General features: G+C 37.2%; 1 protein-coding gene across 7 annotated transcripts in view; it reads left to right on the top strand.

Moving 5' to 3' along the window:
* LOC122837974 (inactive N-acetylated-alpha-linked acidic dipeptidase-like protein 2) overlaps nt 1-25,583 on the top strand; it is a 321,561-nt gene that overhangs the window by 184,684 nt on the left and 111,294 nt on the right. For all 7 annotated transcript variants that reach the window (XM_044128206.1, XM_044128210.1, XM_044128205.1 and 4 more), the window contains 4 exons: nt 9,582-9,716; nt 18,722-18,814; nt 23,890-24,077; nt 25,134-25,262. In XM_044128206.1, the coding sequence (XP_043984141.1) occupies nt 9,582-9,716; nt 18,722-18,814; nt 23,890-24,077; nt 25,134-25,262 (545 nt within the window). The remainder of the gene's footprint in view (nt 1-9,581; nt 9,717-18,721; nt 18,815-23,889; nt 24,078-25,133; nt 25,263-25,583) is intronic.

Genomic DNA, 25,583 nt, shown 5'->3' with positions numbered 1-25,583 from the left:
GACAGGAAAACAATGTGTCTTGTAATTTGGAGTATTTAAACTTCTGGTTACAGGTGTACTTCTGTTGTATGAATGCTGATTTAGATTTACCTTTGGCCTGCTGTCTGGTCTGCAAAGAAACAAACTCTGGATGAGAAGTGGACTGTCTGAATGTAAATAAGGAGTTGCATTCACTTGTGGAATGAAGACACCATGTAGTAGCTGCCCTCCAGGATACCTAGCAGAACAGCTAATAGTCTTGTCTCTTAACCACAGCCTCGGCCTCTCTCTCAGTCTTTGTTCTCCCCTCATCCTTCTCAGTTTTTGGCACACGGTGACAGTTAGTACACCAGGGTATTAAGGGTGTCATTAAACTTTCATTAAAACACCATCATCATTAGAGAGGAATTACTAATTCTTTGGATCCACCATTTTATTGGTTTGGGGACATCAAACCACAGCCAGTCTTTTATAACAACAGTGATGAAAACCTACAAAGTAACATCTGTTGGCTCTGCATTCTTAATTTTTTAATATTTTTGGGTTTCTGTCTTTTTGCAAGAGAATATTAAGTGCAGGTACAGAATACCTAGAATTGTTGGTACCAACAATTTTGAATTGTTGTTACATTTTGAATATCCAGGCTTGCTATTTACAGGCATATATAATGTTATTAGAATTTTAGCTCAAAATATTTGCATCACTCATTTTAGTTTTAACATTTTATATATAATTTGGAGTGTGGTTATTTATTTGCTCATGGCTATCCTTGGTGATGGTGAGAAGGGTTTTTTATGGCACTGCATTGCAGATTTTGTTGTTGTCGCACTTAAATGTTTCAAATCATCAAATGTCGACGTCAACAATAGTAACCAGAGTACAGTCTTGAAATGACAATCTATCCAAACCAAGGTGGCCAAATGACCAAAAGTGAATTCCCTCCAGGCCTCGAATCTGATGACAAACCTCTGATAATACACATCGTTTCTGCACTTTTACATTAACTTAGACTTTATTTAAAGTCTGTATAAATATGCAAACACACATTAATAGCTCCAAATGTGCTTTGAGAACATAATACTTGTACAGAAACAAACATAGAACCACTTTGTACGTGAGTAAATTTTTAAAGCAATAAATAGTTTGGTTGAACATTATTGCAACCATATTGTTGACCAAGAGACAAAAAACTGTTTTGGAAAGATTTTTAATTGACTGAAGGTGAAGACAGGAGAACATTGAGCTGCCATAATGTAAACAATGTGGAAATAATTGAAAACAATCCTCTCTGAAACCTTTCAAGGTCACCACTGAACAAACCACAGCATGTTAATCTACTAAAAAAAAGATACTAAACATGAATTTTTGCACTGACTTCATCAGGCTATAAGAAGAAGGTTGCAGGAAAAAGGGGATTTTTTTTCCAGATCGGATCTTTTTTGTCTCTCTCTGTGTGTGTGTGGAGGCGTGTGTGCGTGTGCGTGCGTGTGCGGGTGTGTGTGTGTGATGTGGTGACGTGGCTCCCGCTGAGCTTATTAGCTGTAATGTGTTTCTTTCCTTTGCTTTGATCATTGAGATGCTTTCAAGGATTGCATTAGTTTCATGTCATTTTTTTTGTTTCTTTGTCCTCTGTCTTATTATAGTTTTCTCTAGAATTATGCACAACTTCGTCAACTGTGTATGACATTAAGATTTTCTTTTAGATTTTCGGTGTTGGGCTTCGTTATTTAATGGCCCTGATGTCATATTGTAAGCAGGCCTTTTGCCATGCATCGTACCATTGTATGAATGCCATGTAAGCTGAATTGAAACTGAGCAAATATAACATAAGGATAAAAAAATGGTTCTCATCCAAACAAATGAAGGTCAGCAGATTCATAAAAATGTATTTCTAAAACATCTAATTGTTGAGCATGTGACTCATGTCATGGCAAAAAATTGTTTCCATCACAGTTTTTCAAAATAAACCATAAACTCACCTGAGCCTAGAGCCAAAACTTTGAATCAAAAAACATGTTTTTCAAAATTGGTATATTTACATTTAGCAAATTTATTTTCAAAATGTGAAATTGTGTAGTTATACAGTCAATGCAGCTACTGTTGGAGTTGATGTTAGAGCCACAGGGAAGATTTCCACCAGCCAAATATCCCCCGGCTCTCCAGTGCTGATTTGTAAGTAATGACATAAAATAACTTTTTCAGGTTGGTGTAACAGAAACGCCTTAACTTACTCCATGACTGCTGTAGTTGTGGTAATTAAAATCGCAGAATGCTTACAGAGTTGTTTGATCACCAATCTGTATGGCGACGTGCCACAGAAGACTTCATTTTACTTGTCAAAAGCTTTGGAGTAATAGCTGAAGGCCATGACGAGATCCTGCTGCTGATCCCCACATTTATCCAGATGATGGAAAACTGTAAGGATTACTTAAGTTGTGCTTTGGTTCTTTGTAGTTGACTCACTTCTTCCTCATGACCCAAACAAATGACAGACTAAAAACTTCATCTAATAACTATTGACACATGTTGTGTGTAGTGATACAACCAAGTCAAAGCTTTTTATGATCATTCTGTCCTTTATGCACCAAGCATAGTGCAGGGGTAAAGTGGGGTTTTGTTTCTTCCACAAGGTCACTTTGATAAATGATGTGGAGATGCCAGGGATTGAACTACTGGCCTTCCAATTGGTCCATGAACACTCTGTCTTCTTAGCCACAGCTGCTGTATCAGCTGTGCCTTTTGGCCAGGTGACTGGACATATGTTCCTGTAAATGCTGCTTAGTTCATATTTGTCACATTTAATGTCAGTCCAATGACAACAAAAGCTCATTTTTCTTAAACCATTTTCACTTTCCAAGAATTTTTTTTTCCTTTTTTATTATTTTGTTTACACAAAAAAACTCTTTGAATTCTGTATTTTAAAAAAATATATTTAATAAAATAGTCATGGGATTGACGTTATTGTGCTTAAGAAATTTCAAGTCTTGTACAGACTACATGTGAACAAACCTTTAAAAAGATATTTATGTTTTTAAAGTTTTACCACATATTTGACCTCCTGAAAAGAACAGCATCTAAAAATCTTCCAACATTATGTTATTATGCTTAAAGTAGTGAAACAAAAATACATTTGATTTTACATATAAAGAGGAAACATAATATCTATTCCAGTTTTCTACATTACATAGTAAAGCTCCTATGGCTTGAAAGCTTTTACAGTTGTCACCCCATGTCCACATAGTAGCTTCCTCCTTTTTGTTAGATTTGGACGTAAATTATTAGAATGATGTCAGTTATTTTGCCTTGAGACAAAAACAAAACATAAGCCGGAACACTGCCAATGATACAAAGATGTCAGTTGGGGAAAGCTAGCAGTTACTTTCAGTCCCTCAAAGGCTTCTTGACAGTTTTTCATCTAAGTAGTTGGCTGATTTCTGCTTCCCCTCTACATCATAGTAACAGCAGATGTCTTGCCTCTGTGAATATGTCAAGATGTCAGTGCCCTGCACATACACACACACACACACACACCTACACACAAAGAAAAATTGCACTTTAGAGCCAGTCTGTCAATCCAGGTATCAGCCAATATCAGTGTCCAGTAATGGAAAGGCTGATTTACAGAGCGTAGATGCTGCCCAACTATTGATTTGTTGAGTTCTCGCTTTACTGAACATTCACAGGATGGAGAAAAGAGGAGGGCTGTAAAGTGGTTAATTCCAGGAGAAAAATGAGAAGCATTACAGGAAAATGCTTCAAAGATTTTGAGAAAAGAAATAATGATTGGAACAAGCTCTTTCATGTTTTTACATGATCTTTAGAAAATTTGTTTTGTCAGACTGGATTTTTATCAGCTATACATTCATTGGAACCCAATGGATCACAAAGACTGTTAGAGATGACCAAACTAAAGACTCTCCCATATTTTGTACTTCATCCGAATTAGAAATAGTCTTGTGTATGTGTAAAAAAATGCTGCACCTGATATAAAGCATTTCCATAAAATGTAGCATGTTTCCTCAAAAACCTGGGTTTTAAATAAATCTGCATCTTTTTTAAGTTTCGCCCATCCATCTGTCTGTCCATCCATCCATCCATCCATCACTCCCTCCCTGGTTTAAAATGCAGTAAACTAACATGAATGATTTAAAGTGTACCCAGAATGTGATATTGTATCTAATCATGTTACAGCTACAATCAGTGGGGTGTGAACGGATCCAGTTTTTGATAGCATTTAAACCTTTCTCAGATTTCATGCCCATCATCTGCCTTAAGTGGCTTGACCTGTTGCAGTGCAATCATTAAGTCCCAAATCATTCATATTTGTGGGAGAGTAAGGTTTAAAATAATCTTTTGGTCTCACCATCAAGTTTATGCTCGGGTTGCCAACTTTCAGAAGTAAAGTAAGGGACGCCAACCCCGGCCCATTTCAGCCTTTCCTACTCAAATGGAGTGGGATGGCTGCAGTGACAGACAAAGTTTTATGTCAGTGTTTTTTTGTTTAAAAAAAAGTGATCCTTAGAGTAATCGTTCATTCATAGAGGTGGGTTAGAGTACTCCAAACTTATACTCCAATCAGAGTAGCATAAGTTCAACACGTTTTTATTTAAGTAGAAGTAGAAAGGAACCATCTAATAGATTACTTAAGCTTTAACTTAGCAAGTGTAAAAAGTGTTTTGTTAAGAGTCTACTCAAGTACTGGGTAACTGGTCATAACACCAGATTTAATATTTTGCATTAAAATCATCAGACTGCCAAAAATATAAAATTAGATTCAAATTCTGGTATTTTATCAGAATTTGACACCAAAATATTCACACCAATAAGGAGTTAGGTTTGGAGGCTGGTTCATATTTACTATGGAGGCCAGTGTAGTGAGTGTGTTTTCATGGCGACACTTAAAATAATATTCAACAAAAACAAAGCAATATATTTCGTCATTTCATCATTTGAACCAAAGAGCCACTTTTTTCTCCAGAGATCCAGGTTGCAGAGCCGTGATCTGGCAGAGGGAAGGTGTGATCCTGTCTCAGTACAGCAGCTGTATTGAGAGCAGTACTATAATTGCAACACTATAGTTTTCAATTAATTGTTAAAGTAAATTTGTGAAGGCTAAAAAACTCCTCTTGGCCCTGTCTAAAACCGCACATGGACTGCAGGTCTGTGTCTGGTGCATTTTGGGTTAGCATGTTTTTTCTTCTGGTTTCAAACAGGAAAACTACATTAATAAAATAGTGAAATAATACTTTAAATTACAATCGAACAATGTTTTTATAAATTATATCAACATTTCTAAATAAAACACACAGAAAGTCTAGTAGAAGCACAATAAGAAACTTAATCATATCTAAATGTTCTTTTCCATATCAGCCTCAGGAATAAAGAGACACTGTTGTCTGGTTCTTGTAGGTTCTGTTCCTCTACTGGTCCATTCTGTCTGATATCAAACAGCCCACTGCTGGACACATTTTTTTTATAATAGTCTGCATTCATCCTTACTGACATTGTTCAGTCTGGGTTGTGTGTCTTTCCACTCACATCCAGGGTTGTGCAGAGACCCTTGGAGGGGCATGGGCTGCATCACATTAAAAATGGGGACATTGAACAAGATCTTAAAACACCGTGCAACAACATAGCAACAGCCCATATTAATCAAGAATCTAATATTTAATCGGATCATACTGTATCTTTGTCATCATGTGGGGTCAAAGCAAAGCAAATATAGTTTTTGTTTCCCTGATAGGTTTCCCTGTTTCTGTTCCTGACTGCCTGTACTGCAAAAAAATATATATATTTTGTTTTTTAAACATTTTTTTTTTGTTTGTTTGTTTTAAAAAATTCTGTGGATGCAACTTATAATGAGATGTGCTCTATGGTCCTGAAAATACAGTTGTCCAATTTTCACATTTATTGAACATCCAGAAATCACTGCGGCTGTAGCAAACATAAACAAAGGTGAAATAACTTGAACAGGAGATCAACTCAAAAACCACTTGTACCTTTTTACTCTCTCGCTTTGTCGTTTAAGCACACGCGTTGCCGTGGCAACCGCTGGAGTTGTTTGGAGAAACAACTTCTTGATTAAATAAATAAAATTTTAATGAATACATAAACAATTTTTGACAAACTCCACATCTATAATACTGATAAAATAAAACCATGTTACAATTACACACAGATAGATGTGTGAAAGCCTTTATTTCGATGATTGTTGTAGTTTGATTCGATTTGTGGCCAGAATTGCAACATTTATTACATTTTTGGTGGTGATTAAAGATGAGTAATCAAAGTGTAGAAATATTGCTTATGAAATATTGTAGGGTTTTCAATTATTCCTAAAGAGAAAACTGACCTGGCCGGGGAAGATTTATTTGCGTCTGACCTCACAGCAAAAGTCTTTGCTGAACTGACAGAGCAAGTTTTGACTTCATCGATTTCATCTCTGGATTTTACAAGTTTTCTGTTTGCAGGTTTCTCTCCGGGCGCTCCGGCTTCCTGCCACAGTCTAAAATAACGACTGTTTTGTTAATATATTTTCCTGAACATACCCGCTGGCAATACTGATACCACAAGATGCGATGAGACCTAAATTCTGAACATCATGACATGGAGTGCATCCCAGTTTTCTATGTCTGGCATGTAACTATTCAGTTTGGCTTTTAAATTGATTATTTTGATCCTGTGTCTAGACAGGGGGATAATCAGTAGGCCTAGTAGTAGTAGACCTGTTTGTTCTGAAGATCCTGCAGCTTCCACTTCATCTTCCTGACACGGTGCCATCTCATCCTGAATCTCATATTGATAGGAGGAACCACAGAGCACTTTTAAGTTAAAAGCACTTATTCTGAAGTTGAGATATTTTTTTCTCCAACAAGTTCCAGAGGAATCACCTCAATCCAAACTAATGCAGCTTCCAGTAAGCGTGCTATTTCAAACTGTCTCCCCAAGTCTGGTGTGAGTTTTTTCTCTCTCAGTTCCGTCAGAAGTAGGGAGACCTCCCTTGGGGAAAAGTGTTTGGCATTCACAACAACTATACTTCAATCTGAAAATGTTCAGGAGCATTTTTCCAGCTGGGTCAGTTTTGTTTTTGGGAACAAGGGAACAATTGTTCTCAAAGTCTTGTGTCATTGCCGAATCAGTATCAAAGCAAACTTCCCCTAAGCAAACTCTGTTGCTATGGAAACGGTCAGATCATAACTCTGACTAGATATGAAATAATTACTAAATATTTGAGTATTTAGTAATTATTAGTTGACATAAAGAAATTAACAATAGATTTTTCTATGATTGAATTATTGCATTTGTGGTTTTCCATTCATATTTTAGACTTTTGATCTAAAGCAAGTAATGGTCAATCTCAAACGGTTACTTATTGAACCTGGTCCAGTTCTCATTTGCACTCTTTCTGAGTGTCTTTCCAAGCCGTTCTCTACATATCCTCTCTATTTGCCTCAGCACGACCTCTTCTTCTCCTCTGTAAGTCTCATCTCTTTTGTTTCCTTTGCTCATCTTCTCTAAAGTTTTTCCTCCCTTGCCACTTCATCTGCTATTCACCCCTTGTCTTATCTTCTCCCCTGCCCCTCCATATCCTCCAGGACTTCTTTCTCTCCAATCTTCTCCAAATGTCTCCAGACTTGTGCTGTCATTTTTACTTCTGGCAGCCTTTCCTTTCTCAGTCTCTCACCCCTTTGCCTTCTCCCCTCCCTGTATACCCTCTTGTCATGTCCCCCATGTGGTTCATGGATTATTAATCATCTTGTGGGCTGGAGTGCTGCTGTGACACTTTCTAGAAGTGTGGCAGAAAGTCATCCACCATAAATTTGGTTCAAACAGTCCCCGAGGGATTTTCCATTGGATGGTGAACTTCTCCTCTCTGCTAAGGTTAGAACATTGATTCTTAACAAACTTAGAGCAAAATCTTCATGTGTGTCAACTGCAAGGGTAGCTGGGATATAATGTGATGCATAATAACATACTTGAGTACACATAATTAAACCAGCTGAAGAAATTAGATATTTGGCAACGCTCAATCTGTTATTACTGGCTGTAGATCATCTGTCAGTTGGCAAGGAAATACAGCAAAACACTATTTAAGATATTTCTGTGAATTTCCAAACACAATTTTCTTTCAAATATATATACTTCTCTACAGATTGGAGCCAGTAAAAATCACATGTAAGCAACATATGTATGATATTTTAAAATGATATTTTATGCAAGCTAGATTTAAAAAAAAAAAAAAAAAAAAAGTAAATTAGTGTGAGGGTTGAAAGGTCTTTCTGCATTGTTTTCATTTTCTGCCTGTGAAGATGTCTGTTCTCTTCATGTGCTTTTGAAAATAATCTGATTGAAAATTCAGAACTTGTTTGTGCAGTGTTTAGAACAGCTGACTTCTTCACATGTGATAGAACAGTGTTTGATTAGTTTTTAGTGAACTGTGTTGCAGTTATAGAGGTGAGCAGTAACTCATTTACTCATTTACTTAGTTTCCTTGGGGGGAAAAACTGTGACCATTGTCATTTATTGAGCTGATGAATAGTTGGAGAAATGTCATGTGTCATTTTTGAGCATGTATCCCCATTTTGTCTTGGTCCTGTTATGATTTCAAAAACTTTGTGCATTTGTTTTAATTAAGGACAAGCGAGTTTCTTTTGAAGAATGAAGCCGGGTGGTATATGCTCAAGCAAGGACCAGATACTGATAGATACATCACTGATGTAGCATATATCTGTCTAAACCAAAGAGTCACATCTGTTCTTCTTAATTGGTGCCCACAAAAATATTCATTCCCTTCTACTGGCATCTGGGCTGCTGTTTGGAATAATTTAAAATCTTAAAATTTTAAATTATCATTAGCAATTTTTTGTTGTAGTGTATAAAATGTGAAAAATCTAAAGGAGTATAAACATTTTTGCAAGACACTATAAAATTTGCACCAATCTGAACTATTTCTCTACATCTTCACCCACTTGTCTTCTACTCAACTTTAAACAACTGTAAAAAATTGTGCCAGTACTTAATTCCTATAAGTACATAGTTGTTCTCCTACTTGATCTTCCATTTTTCTACTATATGCTGCAGAGGGACATAATGTTCCAAATGTTGTAATTCTAATGAAGCTTAAAGAAAACTCTGTTTAAAAATAACTCTGTAGGCTTCAAACTCTCAGTTCTGTTCCATCAGAACAATACACATTACAGCTCATACTCTGCTCTTATCAACACATTTCCATGAATATAATCGCCATGGTAATAATACTTCTGCTTAAACAGGATCAATTGGAGATGAGAATACATGTAAAATGAGCACTGAAGAGGAGCTCAATTAAAAAGAAGAGCTAAGTGTCTCTTCAATCCGTCTGAGCCCGTCCCTGTTTGAAGCAGTGCAGTAGAATAAGTTGCCTGAGGTCCAGTCCCAGCCTGGGGAGTTTTTCTGTAGGTTCTCTCTGGGTACTCCAGATCCCTCCAAAAGCATGACTGTTAAGTTGATGGACCTCTGTAACCCTAAAACAAGTAGGAGTGGAAAATAAGATCCAAGAGAGAGTCATTAATTGTCTTTGTTTTTCTTTTTCTTGCTTGTCTTTTGTTTTGCTTTTGTGCTAGCTGGGTCTGGAGGGAGTCTCACATCCCTGCTGGTTCAGCCCATCTCCGCCTTCCTTGCCAAGACTTTATTGTCGTCGCCATCAGTGGGACAGGGAGCAGATGCCTGCACTCTTTTATCCATGCCTCCCAACACAGGTAAGCACAAAAAATCATTTGCAGAGCTTCTGATGGAATTGCATCAACTGTAGCAATTTTTAACTTTGTCTGTCTCTCATTGGGCCTCATCAGAGGGCTGCTTCAAATTATTTTATAAGTTATGTGATTTCAACAGATCAATAGTGATATTAGTTTATATGCATCTTTAGTTTGAATGAATTAAAGGAAATGCAAAGTTGAATTTGGTTCAGATAATTCTGTTTCAGATAATGCAGTACATTACACAATGCCCAATTATTTTACATTTATATGATGTGACCTTTGGAAAAAAATTGTGATGATTAAGTCCAAACATTAAAACAGTTATAACTATGACCTTTTTAGACCTTTTATGACCTTTTTTTTAGTTAGTCCAAATCTTTCATACTTAGAAACACTTCCAGCTGCTCAAAAAATCCGATCTCAGAACTGTGTCTGGTGTAAATTTCAACAATTTAAATATGTAGGTTGAACAGCCTATATTTTTTAAATGTTCAAATTTGAAGAATGAATGACAACAATTTTTTCAGTTCTGTTTTTTCTTTTGCCAAGTTTGGAATATTGAAAGTTTTAATGAGAGTGCTGACTATTACTGCAGATGAAGTCTCAGATCAGGTGTTGTACTCGCCTACAGCTTGTTATAGGCTTGCTTAGTGAGTACACATATTTATTTAGAGCACGGCTGGCAGATGGAAATTGCTTTGGTCAGCTCTGAGTGCAGCTGCAGGATAATGAATTAGGGAAGTCGCTCTAATTTGGGCCATAGACAGGACTTTGGGTTGAGTCCATTGGGCATGACGTTCTTAGATACTCTGGTCACAAGGTGTCTATAGATTACATGTCAGTAGATGCTAGCATCTTCTCTGTAACTGTTGGCTGTTCTCCTCATTTCAAACATGAGGAGAACAGTTTTTTTTGTTTTTTTTTTTATATATATACTCAAAATTAGGATCAACCTTCCATTCTCCACAAGGCTCTTGAGCAACATAAAGACTTTTGTGCATCTCAACTGATATCCCAGCTTTAAATAATAAACTACAACAGAAAGACTTGGCAAAAATATATAAAATTATCATTTCAGTTGCAATATTGTAGGCTAAGATTATTTTTTTTTTTCGTTTTGAAAGTAGTCCCCCCTTCTTTATGTTGGCGGATTTCCACAGGAGTTAAAAAAAACAAAAAACTTATCAGTATCAATAACACATTCACCTCCACTGCTCCTCTGATGCGTCCTTCTGTCTTCCACTCAGGCGTTTGTCCACCGTCATCTCCTGTTGACAGCATGTTCCCTCATTTCTAGTGTGTACACTCCATCCACTTTCATTTATTCCCCAATAAATCCAAGCAGCTGGCCAGTGGCTGGAAAACAGGATGCTGTCCTTCTCCTCTGGTGCTTAGATATTAGCTACACACACGTGCTGACAGTTGTTTGTCTCTGTTGTGCTTCAGTGCTGTCTTAAGGAGTCACTCAGCAAATACGTGACACAATCAATATTGACAAAAGTATTGATCTTATAGTGCAGAAGTTGTTTCATGTGTTTGCTGCACTCTGTGTGGTTTTCTGTTGGAAACAAGTCAGTATATCTGGTGTGAAAGTACAGCTGATGTCCAGTGTCCTGATGTTGGATATTATGCCTATTCTAATGATGTTTCTGTTGGTTATGGACTGAACGGTTTGAAGTATCGCAAATGTGATCACAATGTGGACTAACCCTAACCCACACTGAATGAACCTGCTGGGTCGGCTCCTTCCGCAACATCAAATGAGTGAAAGTAGGAGATGAACTACGAGGGACAGAGACTGAGTGGAAGACAGAGCCTAAGAGTGAGAGAGACGTTTTCTGTCTCTAATCGATTAGCTGCACCCATGACCACACCTGGGATCCCACTATCATTTGTTTCCATCTGCTTGCCTCTTTTCAATCTTTTTTTTGCTTTCTAGCCAAGTCTCTTTTTATACCTTTTTTGTTTTAATTCTAGTTCAATTAAAGGTGGCTGCATTGGCTGGCCTTTGTTTAATTGCTCTTTTGAGACCAGGGAGATGACTTGGGCAGCCTCAGGATTCCTGTTTCTCTGCAGTTGCTGTGTTTTGTGTTCATATGCATCATGCCTCACAAAAGTCCTCTTGCGTTTTTTTTTTACTTTTTGTAACATCAAAGCCACAAACGTCAATGTACTTGAGATTTAATCAAATTCAAATTTACCTTATTCAATTACAATAATGTGTGATGAAAACCTGACATGGCTGCATCATGCTAGCAGGATGCTTTCATTTGCAAGGGTCAGGAAAGGCAGACCAAGTAAACATGGAGCAATCCTGAAGGAAAACCTGTTCAAGGCTGCAGAAGACTTTAAACAAAATGGAGGTTCACTTTCCTGCAGGACAATAACTTTAAACATCCGGCCAGTCGTGTCCAGAAGAAATATTCATAGGGGTGGCATGACCAGAACAGTAAAACATTGAAGGTGGCACAAAAAAAACTTTTCTACGTGTCCTGGGCATCTCTGTGTCCACATAGAAATTTCATATAAACTGAAAAATCACCTCTGGTCTGAACGCAGCAGAAGGTTGTCTACAAAAATCTCTGCTCTGCAAGAAAGAGTCACCTGCAGAAACACTCCTGAGCCCAGAGGAGGCTTTCTATTTCCTGCTTCCTGCTTCCTGCTTCCTGCTTCCTGCTTCCTGGTCCAACAGGAGAGAGAAGCAACAGGGCTGGAGACATGAACATGGCCGTTTGGAATCATCCACTGAAGCCGGCCATGTTCCATTGGACAGTCAATATTTTTGTCAATTTTGTTTGTTTCTTTGTTCATTTTAATGTTTTGTTTTCAGAATAGGAAAATTTGGATTTCTTTGATACAGTCATGTTTTCATAAAGGTCCTAGTTGTGAGGGGAAAGCTGCAGAACATGAATGTTGGACTGTAGCTTCAAGGCTAACTAAATCTGGTCATAGTTGAACTGTGTGACTGCAGTCAGGTGGAACTTGTGTTTGACATTGTCAGTCCTCCTGTCCCCACATTGACCTCCACCTTGATTTTAAACCTATATTATTAAATTACCTGATGATCTGTGGAAATGACTGGTATGAAATGATTTCCTGCTCCTGCTTTCTGAGCATGAATAATTTAACTCTCATCTTGCTTGGGCAGCTGCGTAACAGAGCCAGTTGGAGCTGATTGCTGAAATGTCAAAATCATATATATATATATATATATATTAATGGGATAAAAATGGGTTTGCGATTGGTGCAGAGGTGCAAGAGATGTTCACTGTTGCTTGCAGCTTTAAGTCCTGGTTTTCTTTTTTGCATTTTTCAGAAGCTTGCAGGTTGAACATGAGTGACACAAAGAGTTCAGGGGGAACAAAAGACGTAGTCACAGCAGAATAAAGTTTCCTGTTCTACCTGCTGCAGCAGCTGAATGACTGACATAATCACACTGTAGATTATGGGGACCTAATTGGAGTATGTTTGAAATCAGTAATTGCAGAAAAGGAGACCATTAATACTGTTACGTCTACTAAACTTGTTCTCGGTGGGTTTCTGCAGCTCTTTGTTCCATGCGGTTCTTATTTTTTCCTCTCCGTCTTCCTCTTCCACGCCAAAGGTATCCCAAATTTCTGCAGCAATTACTGCACTGCTGCAGAGGGAGAATCGAGCGAAGCAGAACAACTTAAAATGGCTTTATAAAAAGTACTCCCAGGCCCTTTAATTACACCCATATTGATTGTGATGTGGAAGTTCCCGTCTCTCAATGACTACTGTTTCTTAAATTTGCATAAAAAAATGCCCTGCAGAGGATGTCACTGGAATGCTTCTCAGTGATTAGAGTTTAGACGACACGGACTGGAGGGAGTAGAAACAGAATAGATAAAACATATAGCTCTATATAAAATGTTCCAGTTTGGTTTATCTTTACATTACTTAAACTAAAAAGGTAGAGCCAATATAACATACATAGCAAGTAGAAAAAACTCTGAAGCATATCTATGTCTTCCATTGAATGAAAGTTCACTCCAGATGTCGGCAACAACCCAATGAATCTACACACCTTAAGAAATCTATGTAAATTAGTGCAAAGAGCATCCAGAAAGTATTCACAGTGCTTCGCTTTGTCTACGTTTTGTTAGTCTTATTCCAAGTTGTATTAAATTAATCTCATTCCCCAAAATCGCCACACAAATACCCCATTGTAACAAGGTGGAGAAGATGTCTCTAAGAACAACGGTGTTGACGGTGGTAGTTCGTCCAGTGATCGGTGGGTTGCCGGTTCAATCCCAGCTCCGTCTGTTTGAGTGGTTGTGTCCTTGAGAAAGATGCTTCACCTACCTGCCTGCTGGTGGTCAGAGGGCTGGGTGGTGGATGGCAGCCTTGCCTCTGCCCGGGGAAAGCTGTGACTACGGTGTAGCAGCTTGCCACCATCAGTATGTGAACGTCTGAAATTCCTCCAAATAACTGATAGTTGTTTTCTCCCTGTAAACAGTCATGTACTTTGCCTGTGTGTCCGTGCAGACCACCTTACCAAAAGGTGGTTTGTATAAAATTTTGCATCAAATATATTTTGTGCTTTGAATGAAAAGACCAGACATTTCCAAGGTAAATTATTTCTCAGCAAACTGAATTCTTGAAAGGAACTGGACAAAGGCCGTGTTTCTGTCTGAACGTACCTCGTGTGCATGAGGCCACAGATCCTTTTTATTATGTCCTCATATAATAAATCTTACAATTTAAGTGGTCATACTTTTTTTCCTGTGAATGTATATAAGGTCATTTGCTACTTTTCCCCACTGGAAGCAGAAATAATAAGGAACACTTAAAAAAAAAAAAAAAAAAAAAAAAAAATCTTCTTCTTCTGTTCATCACTTTGACTGCGTAGAATTGGACGGGTCAAGTTCATCTTCTTCTCACAGCACATAGATAAAAATGGACCAGAAAACAGAGACATAGACTGTCAGCGAAAGGATGGTTAAAGCAGAGAAAGTACATTTAAAAATTTGACACTTTTGAGCTGAAGTTAAAAATCTGAAACGTTTTCTATGTTCATAACAGACATACTTCTCTCAAAATATGTCCACAAGACATACTCACTCTCAAGTGTGCAACTACTGCAAAAGAAAGGTTTTCATTAAGAAAAATATCATTTATTCAACTTCAGTCTGCTTTTATTGTTAACTGCTAAAATAAGAAAAATAAATGAATATTGGGTTGCTGACATACAGTATCACAACAGCCTATAAGTGATAACAAAGAAGAATATTTGAATTTCTTTGAAACTCTCAGTAGGTCATCTCTAAGAAATAAATCAAAACTTTTGCATCTATAACTCAGACTCCATTTTTCTCTGGAAAAAGTGCTGCTATCTGAGAAAACACAAAAAGTGCTCCTCAAAAATAAAATTGATATTTGGAATAAACTAAATAAAGGTTTCTTCCACGGTACATGGACCAATACTTTAGACACAATGTCTGTTTTAATTATTAGTTTTTCTGATGCATGAGGAGAAATATATTTAGTTTTATAAAGAGCTTCTAAAAAATTCTGGAGGCTGTCAGATTGGAGGTAGAAAAATAAAATCAAAGCAGAGCAACTCAAAATGTTTTTCACCGAGATTGAAAACTTACTGTAAAGGAGATATTTGTTGTAATAAATGGTTTTATCTAAATCTTTCATAGCAGGAAAAAAAACTACAACTTCTCCTGTTCCATACTTGGCCAGGCATCTTTTATCTGCAGAAAATCTCCACCCTATAGTGAAGTAAACAGTTTTTGATTATTTCAAAGACTGAACCAATAAAGCTACTTTTCTTTCATGGAGCAGAAGATGGCCATGTTGAGATAAGCTAGATGAGACTTTGTAGCAGCACAGTCTGCAGCGAGCCTTTAACTCTGTCATCTTTATCTGACACAAATTCACAATAATAACAGTGTATCCAGCTCCAAAACACACACCTCTCTCCTCCTTTCACTGTTGCTTACAGTTGCGTTACTGACTCATTAGTATGTTTTTTCCATGTGATCTGTCGTTAGGCTGAAAACGTGACTTTGTGTAACATGCTCACTTCGACTCAACAAGAGACCAAATATATTGTTTGTTTTTTTGTTTGTTTGTTTTGTCTTTTTAAAGGAAAATTATAAATATAGTAATGGATAAGTAACTAATCTGATTGTTGGTTTTGGAGAAAGGAACATATTAGATTACTTTTTGCTAAAAGAAAAGCGGTCAAATTAGAGTTAGTGTTAGCTTCAGTGTTTGAAGCTAACAAAGAAGATACTATGAAAATCACTAGTTATATTTCTGTCCAGCTGTCATGCGAATGTTAAACAAACTGTTAAAATGTCATGAAAAATGCTAATGAGGCGTGTTTCCATCTCCTCATTTTGAACAGATCAATCAGTTTATAATTTCATCTGATGAAGACGTTATGCATGGCTATAATAAACAATATGCAGTAAACAGCATTGTTGAGGGAGAGAGTCATCCCCTCCAAACCTTTTTCAAAGTTTTGTGAAGTTATTTGGAATTTTGCTGTTTCCATCGAACCTTTTCTAATGCGGCACTTCAAAATGTTGACGGGAACACAACGTCTTCTCTGAAGTCGCAGGCAGATTGTTGCCATTTGGTGACCTTCTCTCGCAACAGGACTTTAAATCTTCAGCCAGCGCCTGAATTTTTTTTGTCCTGATGTTTTTCACACATTTCTCACCCAAACATATTTATCTCTGGATCCATCTCCTTGAAACAAATGGATGGCTGGGCCAGCTACAGTACAGATCAAAATTGACATCAATTAGAAGGTGTGTCCAAAAGTTTGGTCTTCTGTATATGTTTTTTTGTTTGTTTTTTGTTTTTTTTATGAATACAGGTACGATACTATGTTTGATTTATTCTGTAAGAATCAGAGACACATTTCAGTGTCTTTAAACAACTAAATCCTCTCTGAAAACTGTGAGTCACCTCTTACCTACAGAAACGGCCCCATCTGTAAACTCATTCATCATGAAGGGGAATCGCTATTTGACAAATCTCTCTCACGCTCTCTGCTTCTGCATGTCTGCAGACTGAATACGCATAAGGGCCTCATGTTCCATCCCCTCTCTTTAGCTGTAGTCATTTGTGGCCATTGTCAAAAGTGATAAATGGGTTATGTGGCTCAGATAAGAGAGAGCAGTGAATTTTTATAATGCATTAAACAGGAGGGAGAGGGCAAGCAGACAGGCGAACTGGGAGGGTCGGAGTAGCGGAGCTGGGGAAAGTGGGCTGTCATGCTGTGGTGCTGCAGGCAGGGGACCTCTGTCACACACAGTTTGAGCTCCTGCTTCACATCTTACTGGCGGTTCGTCTGTATTTTCCCTCAGATATCCAGCCATCAGCCCCCTTGAGCTCACAGCCGTCCAGCAAGGCAGCAGAGCTGGCAGTCACAGCTTCCACTGACTGCTAAGTCACGTGAATCTCCCAGCAGTGTATGCATGTGTGTGTATGAGTGTGTGTGGACGTTTTCAGTGCACAGAAACGTTTTCATCTCGTTTCTGAATAAAGCACAGTCACAGTAATTTTAGCAAATCTTTCCACAAAACTCATCTGGGCTTAGTGATGTTTGTGAATATGAGGTGAAGCAATAAATTTTATATTATAGTAATGATATAATGACAATTTCTACAAATCGTCTTCCCATTTAGGCTGTGATGTCACAAATGTTAACTCCAAAATAAATTCAACATAAAAACTAAAACTGCAACCTATTCTGCCTACCATAAACTCTTAGGCATAAAATATAGAATTTTTAAAATTTTGAGTCAAGTAAAATTATGGGCAAATAATCCAAATAAATTAAATGCCATTTATTTAAAAAAAAAAGAACAAAATAAGTTTCTTAAACAAATTAAGAACGCTCAAATGTCATTTTAACTTTCTTCTCCTTTTTATATTAATTTGCCAGCCAAGAACTGCAGCAGTTTCAGGTTTTTGAATCTTAACCGCTTAAAAATATTTACTTAAATTTATAGAATAAAAGTGGAAAAAGATTTGACAGGTTTCTCTCCGAGTACTCCGGCTTCCTGCCACAGCCTGAAATCATGACTGTTTGGTTGATTGGCTTTTCCAGTTGACCTTTGCCCTATGTCTTCTCCCCTGTCTCATAATGCACTTTCCTGTCTACTACTGTTATATAATAGCCACTAGGACAAAAACTACTTTGAATAAATGTCAAAAATACATTTTGGAATAAAAATTCATAAAAATCAAAAGGTAGAGTACCCAGAGATTGCTCTCTGGGTACTCTGGCTTCCTGCTACAGTCTATAAAATCATGAATGCTTAGTTGATTGGTCTCTAACTCTCCTTATATCTGGACCATGTGTTCATGCTTTTCTTCAGCAGGGTCACTAAAATTTTTAAAAAGTTGTTAAAGGCCATGTATCATATTTGTTTGACTTAACATGTATAAATGTCTTTGATTTAGTTTGTCAAGTATAATCTTAATAAGCACTGAGTTGTGTGGTTGCAATATGATAATGTATGCTAAGAAGATGTTGAGGGATGTGAATACATTTGCAAGACTTGTAGTCTCTTGTCACCTAGTTCCAGTTATTGCAAAAGTCAAGAGAAGGGCATGATGATGGTAGGGAATAGAGAGGAAACATAAAAGAAGGGAAAACGTCTGATGGCTGAGTGGACTGCAGTGAGAGGCGGGCAGCTAAGGACTGTGGGTGGTGAGTGAATGAGCAGCAGGCTGGAAACATTACAGACAGAGCAGAAAATTTGGCAGGTAAGTGCGACCAGCAATTGTGTAAATGTAGAGCTGATGGCAGGAGAAGCCGAGAGTGAAGAAGAGTGATGCATAGTGGCAAACGAAGCCGTTTTCTTCCTCCTGAAGAGCAAGAAGACACGGTTTACTACAGAACCTAAAGCTACTGATTGAGACTGAAAACAGTGGCTGTGTCATTGTCGAGCAGACTGAATAAACAGAATACATGTTGTAATTTCTTTTTTGATCTGTTTTTATCCCAGAGCGAAAGAAGATTACTGTGACTATTGGAAACCAGATGTCCTACAAGAAGATTTACAATGTTGTTGGATGCCTGAAAGGAAGAAAAAACCCAGGTTTGTAAGAAATGAACAAGTATCTGAACAGAGCAAGTCAGCTGAAAAATCTTAAAGCAGGACTCATTAAAACTCACTGAGTTTTACATTACACTGAACCATCAAAACACCCAGAGCACTGGCATTGATATGTGACAGAATGTTTCCTTCACATTCTTATTGAAAGAATCTGATAAAAATAAATCCAGTTCAAATGACAATGGTCTACAGACAGGATAATTGGAAGGTAACAGACACTTCTAATTCTAGCCTTGGTTGGGCCATTTGTATATCTGAGATCATCAAACCCATTTTCATAAAACCTCCTCCTTTAGTCACATTGTCACTTTATGACAGGTGTTGCCAAGGGTGACACCATCAGCTTTAAGGTTATGTAGACCAAAAAAAAGAAAACAATCAAGTTTGAGTAGTTTTTTTGTTATTATGATTATTTGAAGACTGCTTTTTGGATTTTCTTGTTGACAACAAAATTTGTTTGACAAATTCAACCATTTGAGTGTGACAAAATATCAAAAACAGGGAGGAAATATACTTGAACTTGGCAATTTCTTGTCACCACCATGTACATTTGCTGTTTGACACTTATTGTTGATATTAATGGTTTCTAGTCATTTCCTTGTGAAACAAAAAGCTTCTAATATTTCTTTATATTGAAGTTTATTGTTGCCTCTTAGTTACAGTAAGTGGAGCAGTTTTTGCTTTGAAAGCAATGTCACTGCTTCTAAAAATGGAACAGTGTATCAATTTTTCATGTCAGATTAAAGAAAATTTTACATTTACAAAGGACCTTTACATTTGAGTGAGTGATGTTGCAGCTTAGTTCAGCAAGGTAGAAAAGAATATTGTATTTTTTTTTCTTTAAAAGCTGTGATGGTAAGAAAAGAGGACAGCAATAAAAATGAAGACAAACATTTTCCACTGTGTGGAAGTAGGCTGCATCTAGCTTTTAGCATAGCAGCACAGCTAACACTTACAGGAAGTATGAAAAAAATGGAAGCTCCTCCATCCGTCAATCACCATGCAGATAGCTGCTTAAACACACACAACCTGAACATTTTTTCAATGTGTTGAACCCGTAAAGCGGGATTTGAGTCCATAGTCGGTCACACTTCATTTTTGCTCCAGGGAGTGAATTTCTGACTCGTTTAGTCTCTTTTTTTTTGTTTTTTTTTGTTGTCGGTATAACAAAGGTTTTTTTCATCTTGTCCTTGCCTCTCCTCAACAGCCTTCCTGCTTACACATCCTCCCCCACCATTGCCGTGGTGCAACCCTACCTGTCCTGCCCACTCACCAGTGGAAAATTACTTTGCTGATTTACAGTGTGATATTAAGCAGACATAATGGGCCACTAAAACACATAATGTGGGCCACAAATCTCCGCAAGTAGCAACACTTCAACTGGTTGTTGGCATTTGATCATTTGCATGTTCTACACTCAAACATGAGCAGAATGAATATTCATGCATGCTAACATCAAGCCTATCTGCCCAGCTTTATGTACTTTATGGCTGCACAAAGACAGGCAGCATCATAATAAATCTTAAAATATTCTTTGCTCCCATGCATGTGGATCCTGCAGTCAAAGCCTCGTATCTTTAAACAAAAGCTCAGTTCTGCTGTAGTTGAGGAGAACAGACATTGTTGATTAAGTTCTCCATCTGAATAAATATGATTTAAAATAAAATGTTGTGAAGTAATCAGTGGCCATTGCTTTAACACATCACAGAGTGCTTTTTTGTTCATTTACATTATCCTCAGAGGTAAAGTTTTCTTCAATCCTCTGATTTCACAAAGCACAACGTTCAGAGCCTAACCCTTCCCTGATTGGTTCTTTCTGACCGAGCCGTGTATTTGTACAGTTATACCACAAAGATTTTATGCTGTCACAATATGGTGACAGTTTTATCAAATATGTAAAATAAAGAAGCATTTTGTAAAAGTTCTCTACAGCAACTTCAAAAGAATTTCAAGAATGGTAAATGGACTAAATGTGTGTAGTGTGTGTAGTCATGTGGACCATGCTTTACCCTTCTTGTTCACATTCATACAAAATACAAAGACTTGTGATTTGATTTGACTGATCAGATTTCCACTCCTGGAGCGTTTTCTAGGAACCAAGACAGATTCATCGTCTCCCTGCATTTCCATTATGTTTACCAGGCCTTCAATAACACAGGGTTACAAAAAATCATTTTTGGAACTTGTCTATTTTCTTTCAATTGAATTAGAACCACTGAATCCAAAAATGACATCCATTTTTCTCAATCAAGTCAAGTTTTTATTCTAATTTGATGTAGAGAAATCTGATCTTCTGACTAAATTGAAGATATTTTTGTGACATTATCAATTCATTTCTGTTAATATTTCTCATCCAAAAAATGTTTTCTAACACAGTGTATTAATTATATGTTACAAATTTAGATTTTATGTCCCTGAGCAAAAATAAAAACATCAAGCATTGAATTATTAAGATTCTTAAGAAATTATGGACTATTGCTGCTGGGTGTGTTTGTGTGTGTGTGGCTGTGCTCCTTTGGTCCCACAGGTTTAATTTATTTAATATCTGTGAATGTTACAAACTTGCTCTACCTTTGAAGTGCCTATAATTCAGTTTCACGGAGTAAATCCTGTGAAATGATCACCAGTTTATGGCTAGAACACCAACTTTATTTCCCCAACAGCAGCTGTTGCTGCTCCTGTCTTCCATCCTCTCCACTAAAGTGAGAAAACGCGGAAACTGCTCCAACATTTGTCGATAGATTGACTTTCGCGGCAGCCGCTACCAGTCTGAGTCTTTCATTTGTTCAAATGTTTGGGATTGGACTACAAAGATGTTATCTAGGATCATGTAGGAAGGATTGTCTGGTAATGGTGATGTAATGCAGCCCATGAGGAAACAGCCAGGCGGAAGGAAGCAATCTCATAATAGATAACAGGATACAGCAGGCTGTCAGTTTGTCATTGCTAGTAATAATAATAATAATAATAATAATAATAATAATAATAATAATAATAATAATAATAATAATAATAATAATAATAATAATAATAATAATAATAATAATAATCATAATCATAATCATAATCATTATACATTTTATTTGTATGGCACTTTTCTAAGTACACAAAGACACATTGCAGGAGTACAATAACAGAAAATCAAACTGGTAAAGAAGGCTCTATTTGGAGAAAATTACAACTGATCGCTTAGAAAAAAATATGTAAAATAAAATAAAATAAAATAAAAAAAATATATATATTCTCTTTTTACAATTTTTTTTCCCCCACCATTATATGCCTTTAAAAATCAAAAACACTTTTGAAAAAAACAAAATCTGACATAAAGGATCATAGGTTACGCATGAAAGATTTAGTAAGGAATGTGACCACAGGGACATTTGAACATGAAAGTTTTGATGGATAAAACAAGTTGTGTGGTTGACATTATGCTGTTAACACAGCTGAGAAAATGTGATAATTACAACTTCTCTAACCAGAGAGGCATGGACGCTGCATACTTCATGAGTCAGCAAATGTTCCATCATAATAACTCATGATGACTAAAACTGACACAAAGCAATCTATTGGTGTGTGTTTTAAACAGCTTTCTGTTGTAATCGTAAAAATCTTAAATCTTCTTTTAGTGCCTGACATTAAACCTGTTTCCTGCGTCGCATCTCCTTCATTGCATTTTCTTCTTAGCTGAGACTGCCAGCTAAGCTTTCTATAGTTACATCAGGAATCTTTAGCATTTAGCATTTACTTGCCATAATAACAATATTCATATTGCAGTTTTTCCACATTGAGGCAATCAAATTATTGAATGCCAAAACCAGCAATAGAACAGAATTGCAATATAAATTTATTGCTTTTTACATATTCACTGAAATCAACTCCACTTTTATAGTCAGCGGAGGAAAATAAAGCCAGGAAGCCTGATGGTGTTTAAATATTGAACAGATGGTGGCTCTGCTGTGGAGAGGTTGCCTTGTCCCCCTGTCATTTTCCCAACATTATCATTGTGTGCTTTTGTGAATGCAGATATTTAACCCAGCAGTGATGTTCACAACAGGTGTGCATCATTAAGTTGTTCAAACAGTAAGTGACCTTGCGGTGCGAAGTGTGAGCTCATCGGTGTCTGTGTCTGGAGGCAGCGCTGCTGTCGCAGATGAGTCGGAATTTAACGTTTTTTATTTTTGGTGAATTATTATTATTGAAAATAATTCTGCGACCCGGCTTAGCAGGTGGCTGCATCCATTTCAGCTGAGAGAGGCAGCGCTTACTTCTGAATATACAGTTTGTCCTTTTAAATTGATGAAACCTCGTCACGAGGTTCATAAGAAGAGATGGCACTTTTTATCAGAAGGAATTAGAGCAACTTGCTCCAGAGAGAATATGAAAGAACATTAGGTACTTTGCCTAATGTGTTCTTATCAAAGAAGGTTATTATACATGTATCATCTGAATATGAAATTATGTTGCAGAAAACATTGTTATTACCAGTGCCAAGAATATAAAGAAGAAGAACACACCAGCAAAATGGATAACGTAATATCATCCCTGGCTCGGCGCATTCATCCTGCCTTCTGCATATTGGTCTCTGTGTTTCCATATTAGTGCCGGGTGGATTGAAAATATGAAAAATGCCATTTGGAAATAAATGGCACACCTGCAAGAATAATTATTTTCATTCTATTTCTACCTTATTGTGTTTTCTCTTAGAATTGATGTTTATTATTTTGTCCTGATAATATTCATATCCTGTAATGTGACTTAGAGGTCATCAAAATGAGCCTAAGAGCTATAGAAAAAAATTGGCCCTGTTAATAATAAAGCAATTAAATAATTTCATCCAACTTCACACCCCAGAGCATCCACATACCCAAAATCTATAAATAGAATATTTTAAGCATAAATGTTGAAGCCATCAAGGAGTTATGAACGATCAATCAAGTTTATCTATATAGCACATCTCAGCAGTAAGGCAGGTTAAAGAAAACTATTTATTACTAAGTATGAGTCTCTGCAATTTCACCAAAGCAATTTATTTATTTCATTTTTTTTTCTGTTTTCAGATCGCCACGTTCTGGTTGGCAGTCGTCATGACAGCGACCAGGCAGGTGGAACTTCGGCCATTATGACTCAACTCATCGCAGCGCTAACAGAGCAGACCAAACAGGGATGGGTGCCAGACCGTACCACTGTGTTCTGCTCATGGGGAGGCACGGCCCTGGGGAACATTGGCTCCTACGAGTGGGGAAAGGTCAGAGATACGAGGAACGTTTACTTTCTGTAATGCCAACTTTGTGCTTAAAGAGAGAAGACAATAATAAATGGCATCAAACTTATGAATGGACTTACAGAGGAAAAGTAGATAGAGAGAAATTGAGCCTAACTTTAGTGGAGAGAATCATTATGGAGTGATGAGAGGGTGACAAATATGCCAATAGTTCTGAATGATAGACAATGTAGGAATCCATTTTTATTCACAAACTGACCAAACCTATTTCCTAATCATTTCTTGTGCTGAAGACAACTATTGTTATTCGATTTTCTGTTCAAAGTTTGCTTAATGTTTTGCTGAATATGTGTTGTGATATTCTGTCGTTGTTTTGCCATTTTGAGTCTTCCTCGTGTTAGAGACTGGATCCAGAACAACTGAATTCAGCGCTGCTAGAATTCAGCGGCTCCTTTCTTCGTCTATTTCTTCTCCATCTCTGCCTTCTGGTTCCTTCTGTCTTTTCCTTTATTATTTTGCACAGACGTCCACTTTGTTTTCATACTAGACCTCCTACCATGATTCATTTGTCTAGCCTGAAGTTAGCCAAAACGCATGACTGAGTTGCTTGTTGACTCTTTGGTTAAGGTGCTGGGCTGGTTTGAGTCTGGACAGTGACCTTCCTTTTTCTTTTGATTGTCCTCCTCCTTCACCAGAGGGATGAGGTCACTTTGTTTTATGAAACTGAATGCTGCATTTATGATTCTGTAAATCAGACTTTTCCCTTGTTTTCTTGCTTAATTAGGTAATTAATTTTGAAGTTAATTTTTATTAGCATTCCAGTTTCATTTTGTCATAGTTTGTTCATCAATCTGATATGATTCTCATTTTATTATTCAATAACTATATTCTCTGTCTTTTCATGTGCAGCTGGATTGCACCTTAGTCATTAAAAAAACTATTTTTTTCACAGAATAATTCAGCTGTAAAGTTTGGTTATTTTGTTAATAATTGTCAGACTTGATTAGAAATCAGTGTGTCAGTTATAACCCGTTGTGGGAATTTCTCCTGCTAGTAATCTGTTCTCTGTTCTTCCTGCAGGATAACAGTGTTGTCCTTCAGAGCAGTGCTGTGGCCTACGTCAGTCTGAACTCTCCAGTTCAAGGGACTGAGACTCTTCAAGCTACAGCATCTCCAACCCTGCTGCAACTGACCTCCGATATACAAAGGGTACGTGCTTATGCAACTTAATAATACACATAACTGAACAATACATTCTCCAACATTCTTTCTCAGTGTGACATTAAATCAGAGCAAACTTTGGAGTTTAGGATTACTGCAATTAACTCTGTGTACTGAATGCCAAAATGACAGCATTTTTATTTTCCATCCATTATCAGACCCAATTGTCCCTAGTGGGGTCGAATGGGATGCTGGTGCTTCTGTTCAACAGGCGAGAGGCGAGATCAGCCCAGTCAGATCGCCAGTCCATCGCAGACATTTTTATTTTATTTCTTCAAATTAAAACATTTACAGACATTTCCCTAGTAT

The sequence above is a fragment of the Gambusia affinis genome, linkage group LG10 (genome assembly GCF_019740435.1).
Source record: "Gambusia affinis linkage group LG10, SWU_Gaff_1.0, whole genome shotgun sequence".
Classification (NCBI taxonomy): domain Eukaryota; kingdom Metazoa; phylum Chordata; class Actinopteri; order Cyprinodontiformes; family Poeciliidae; genus Gambusia; species Gambusia affinis.
The sequence above is the reverse complement of the archived record's forward strand: the minus strand, read 5'-3'. Positions and strand labels throughout refer to the sequence as shown.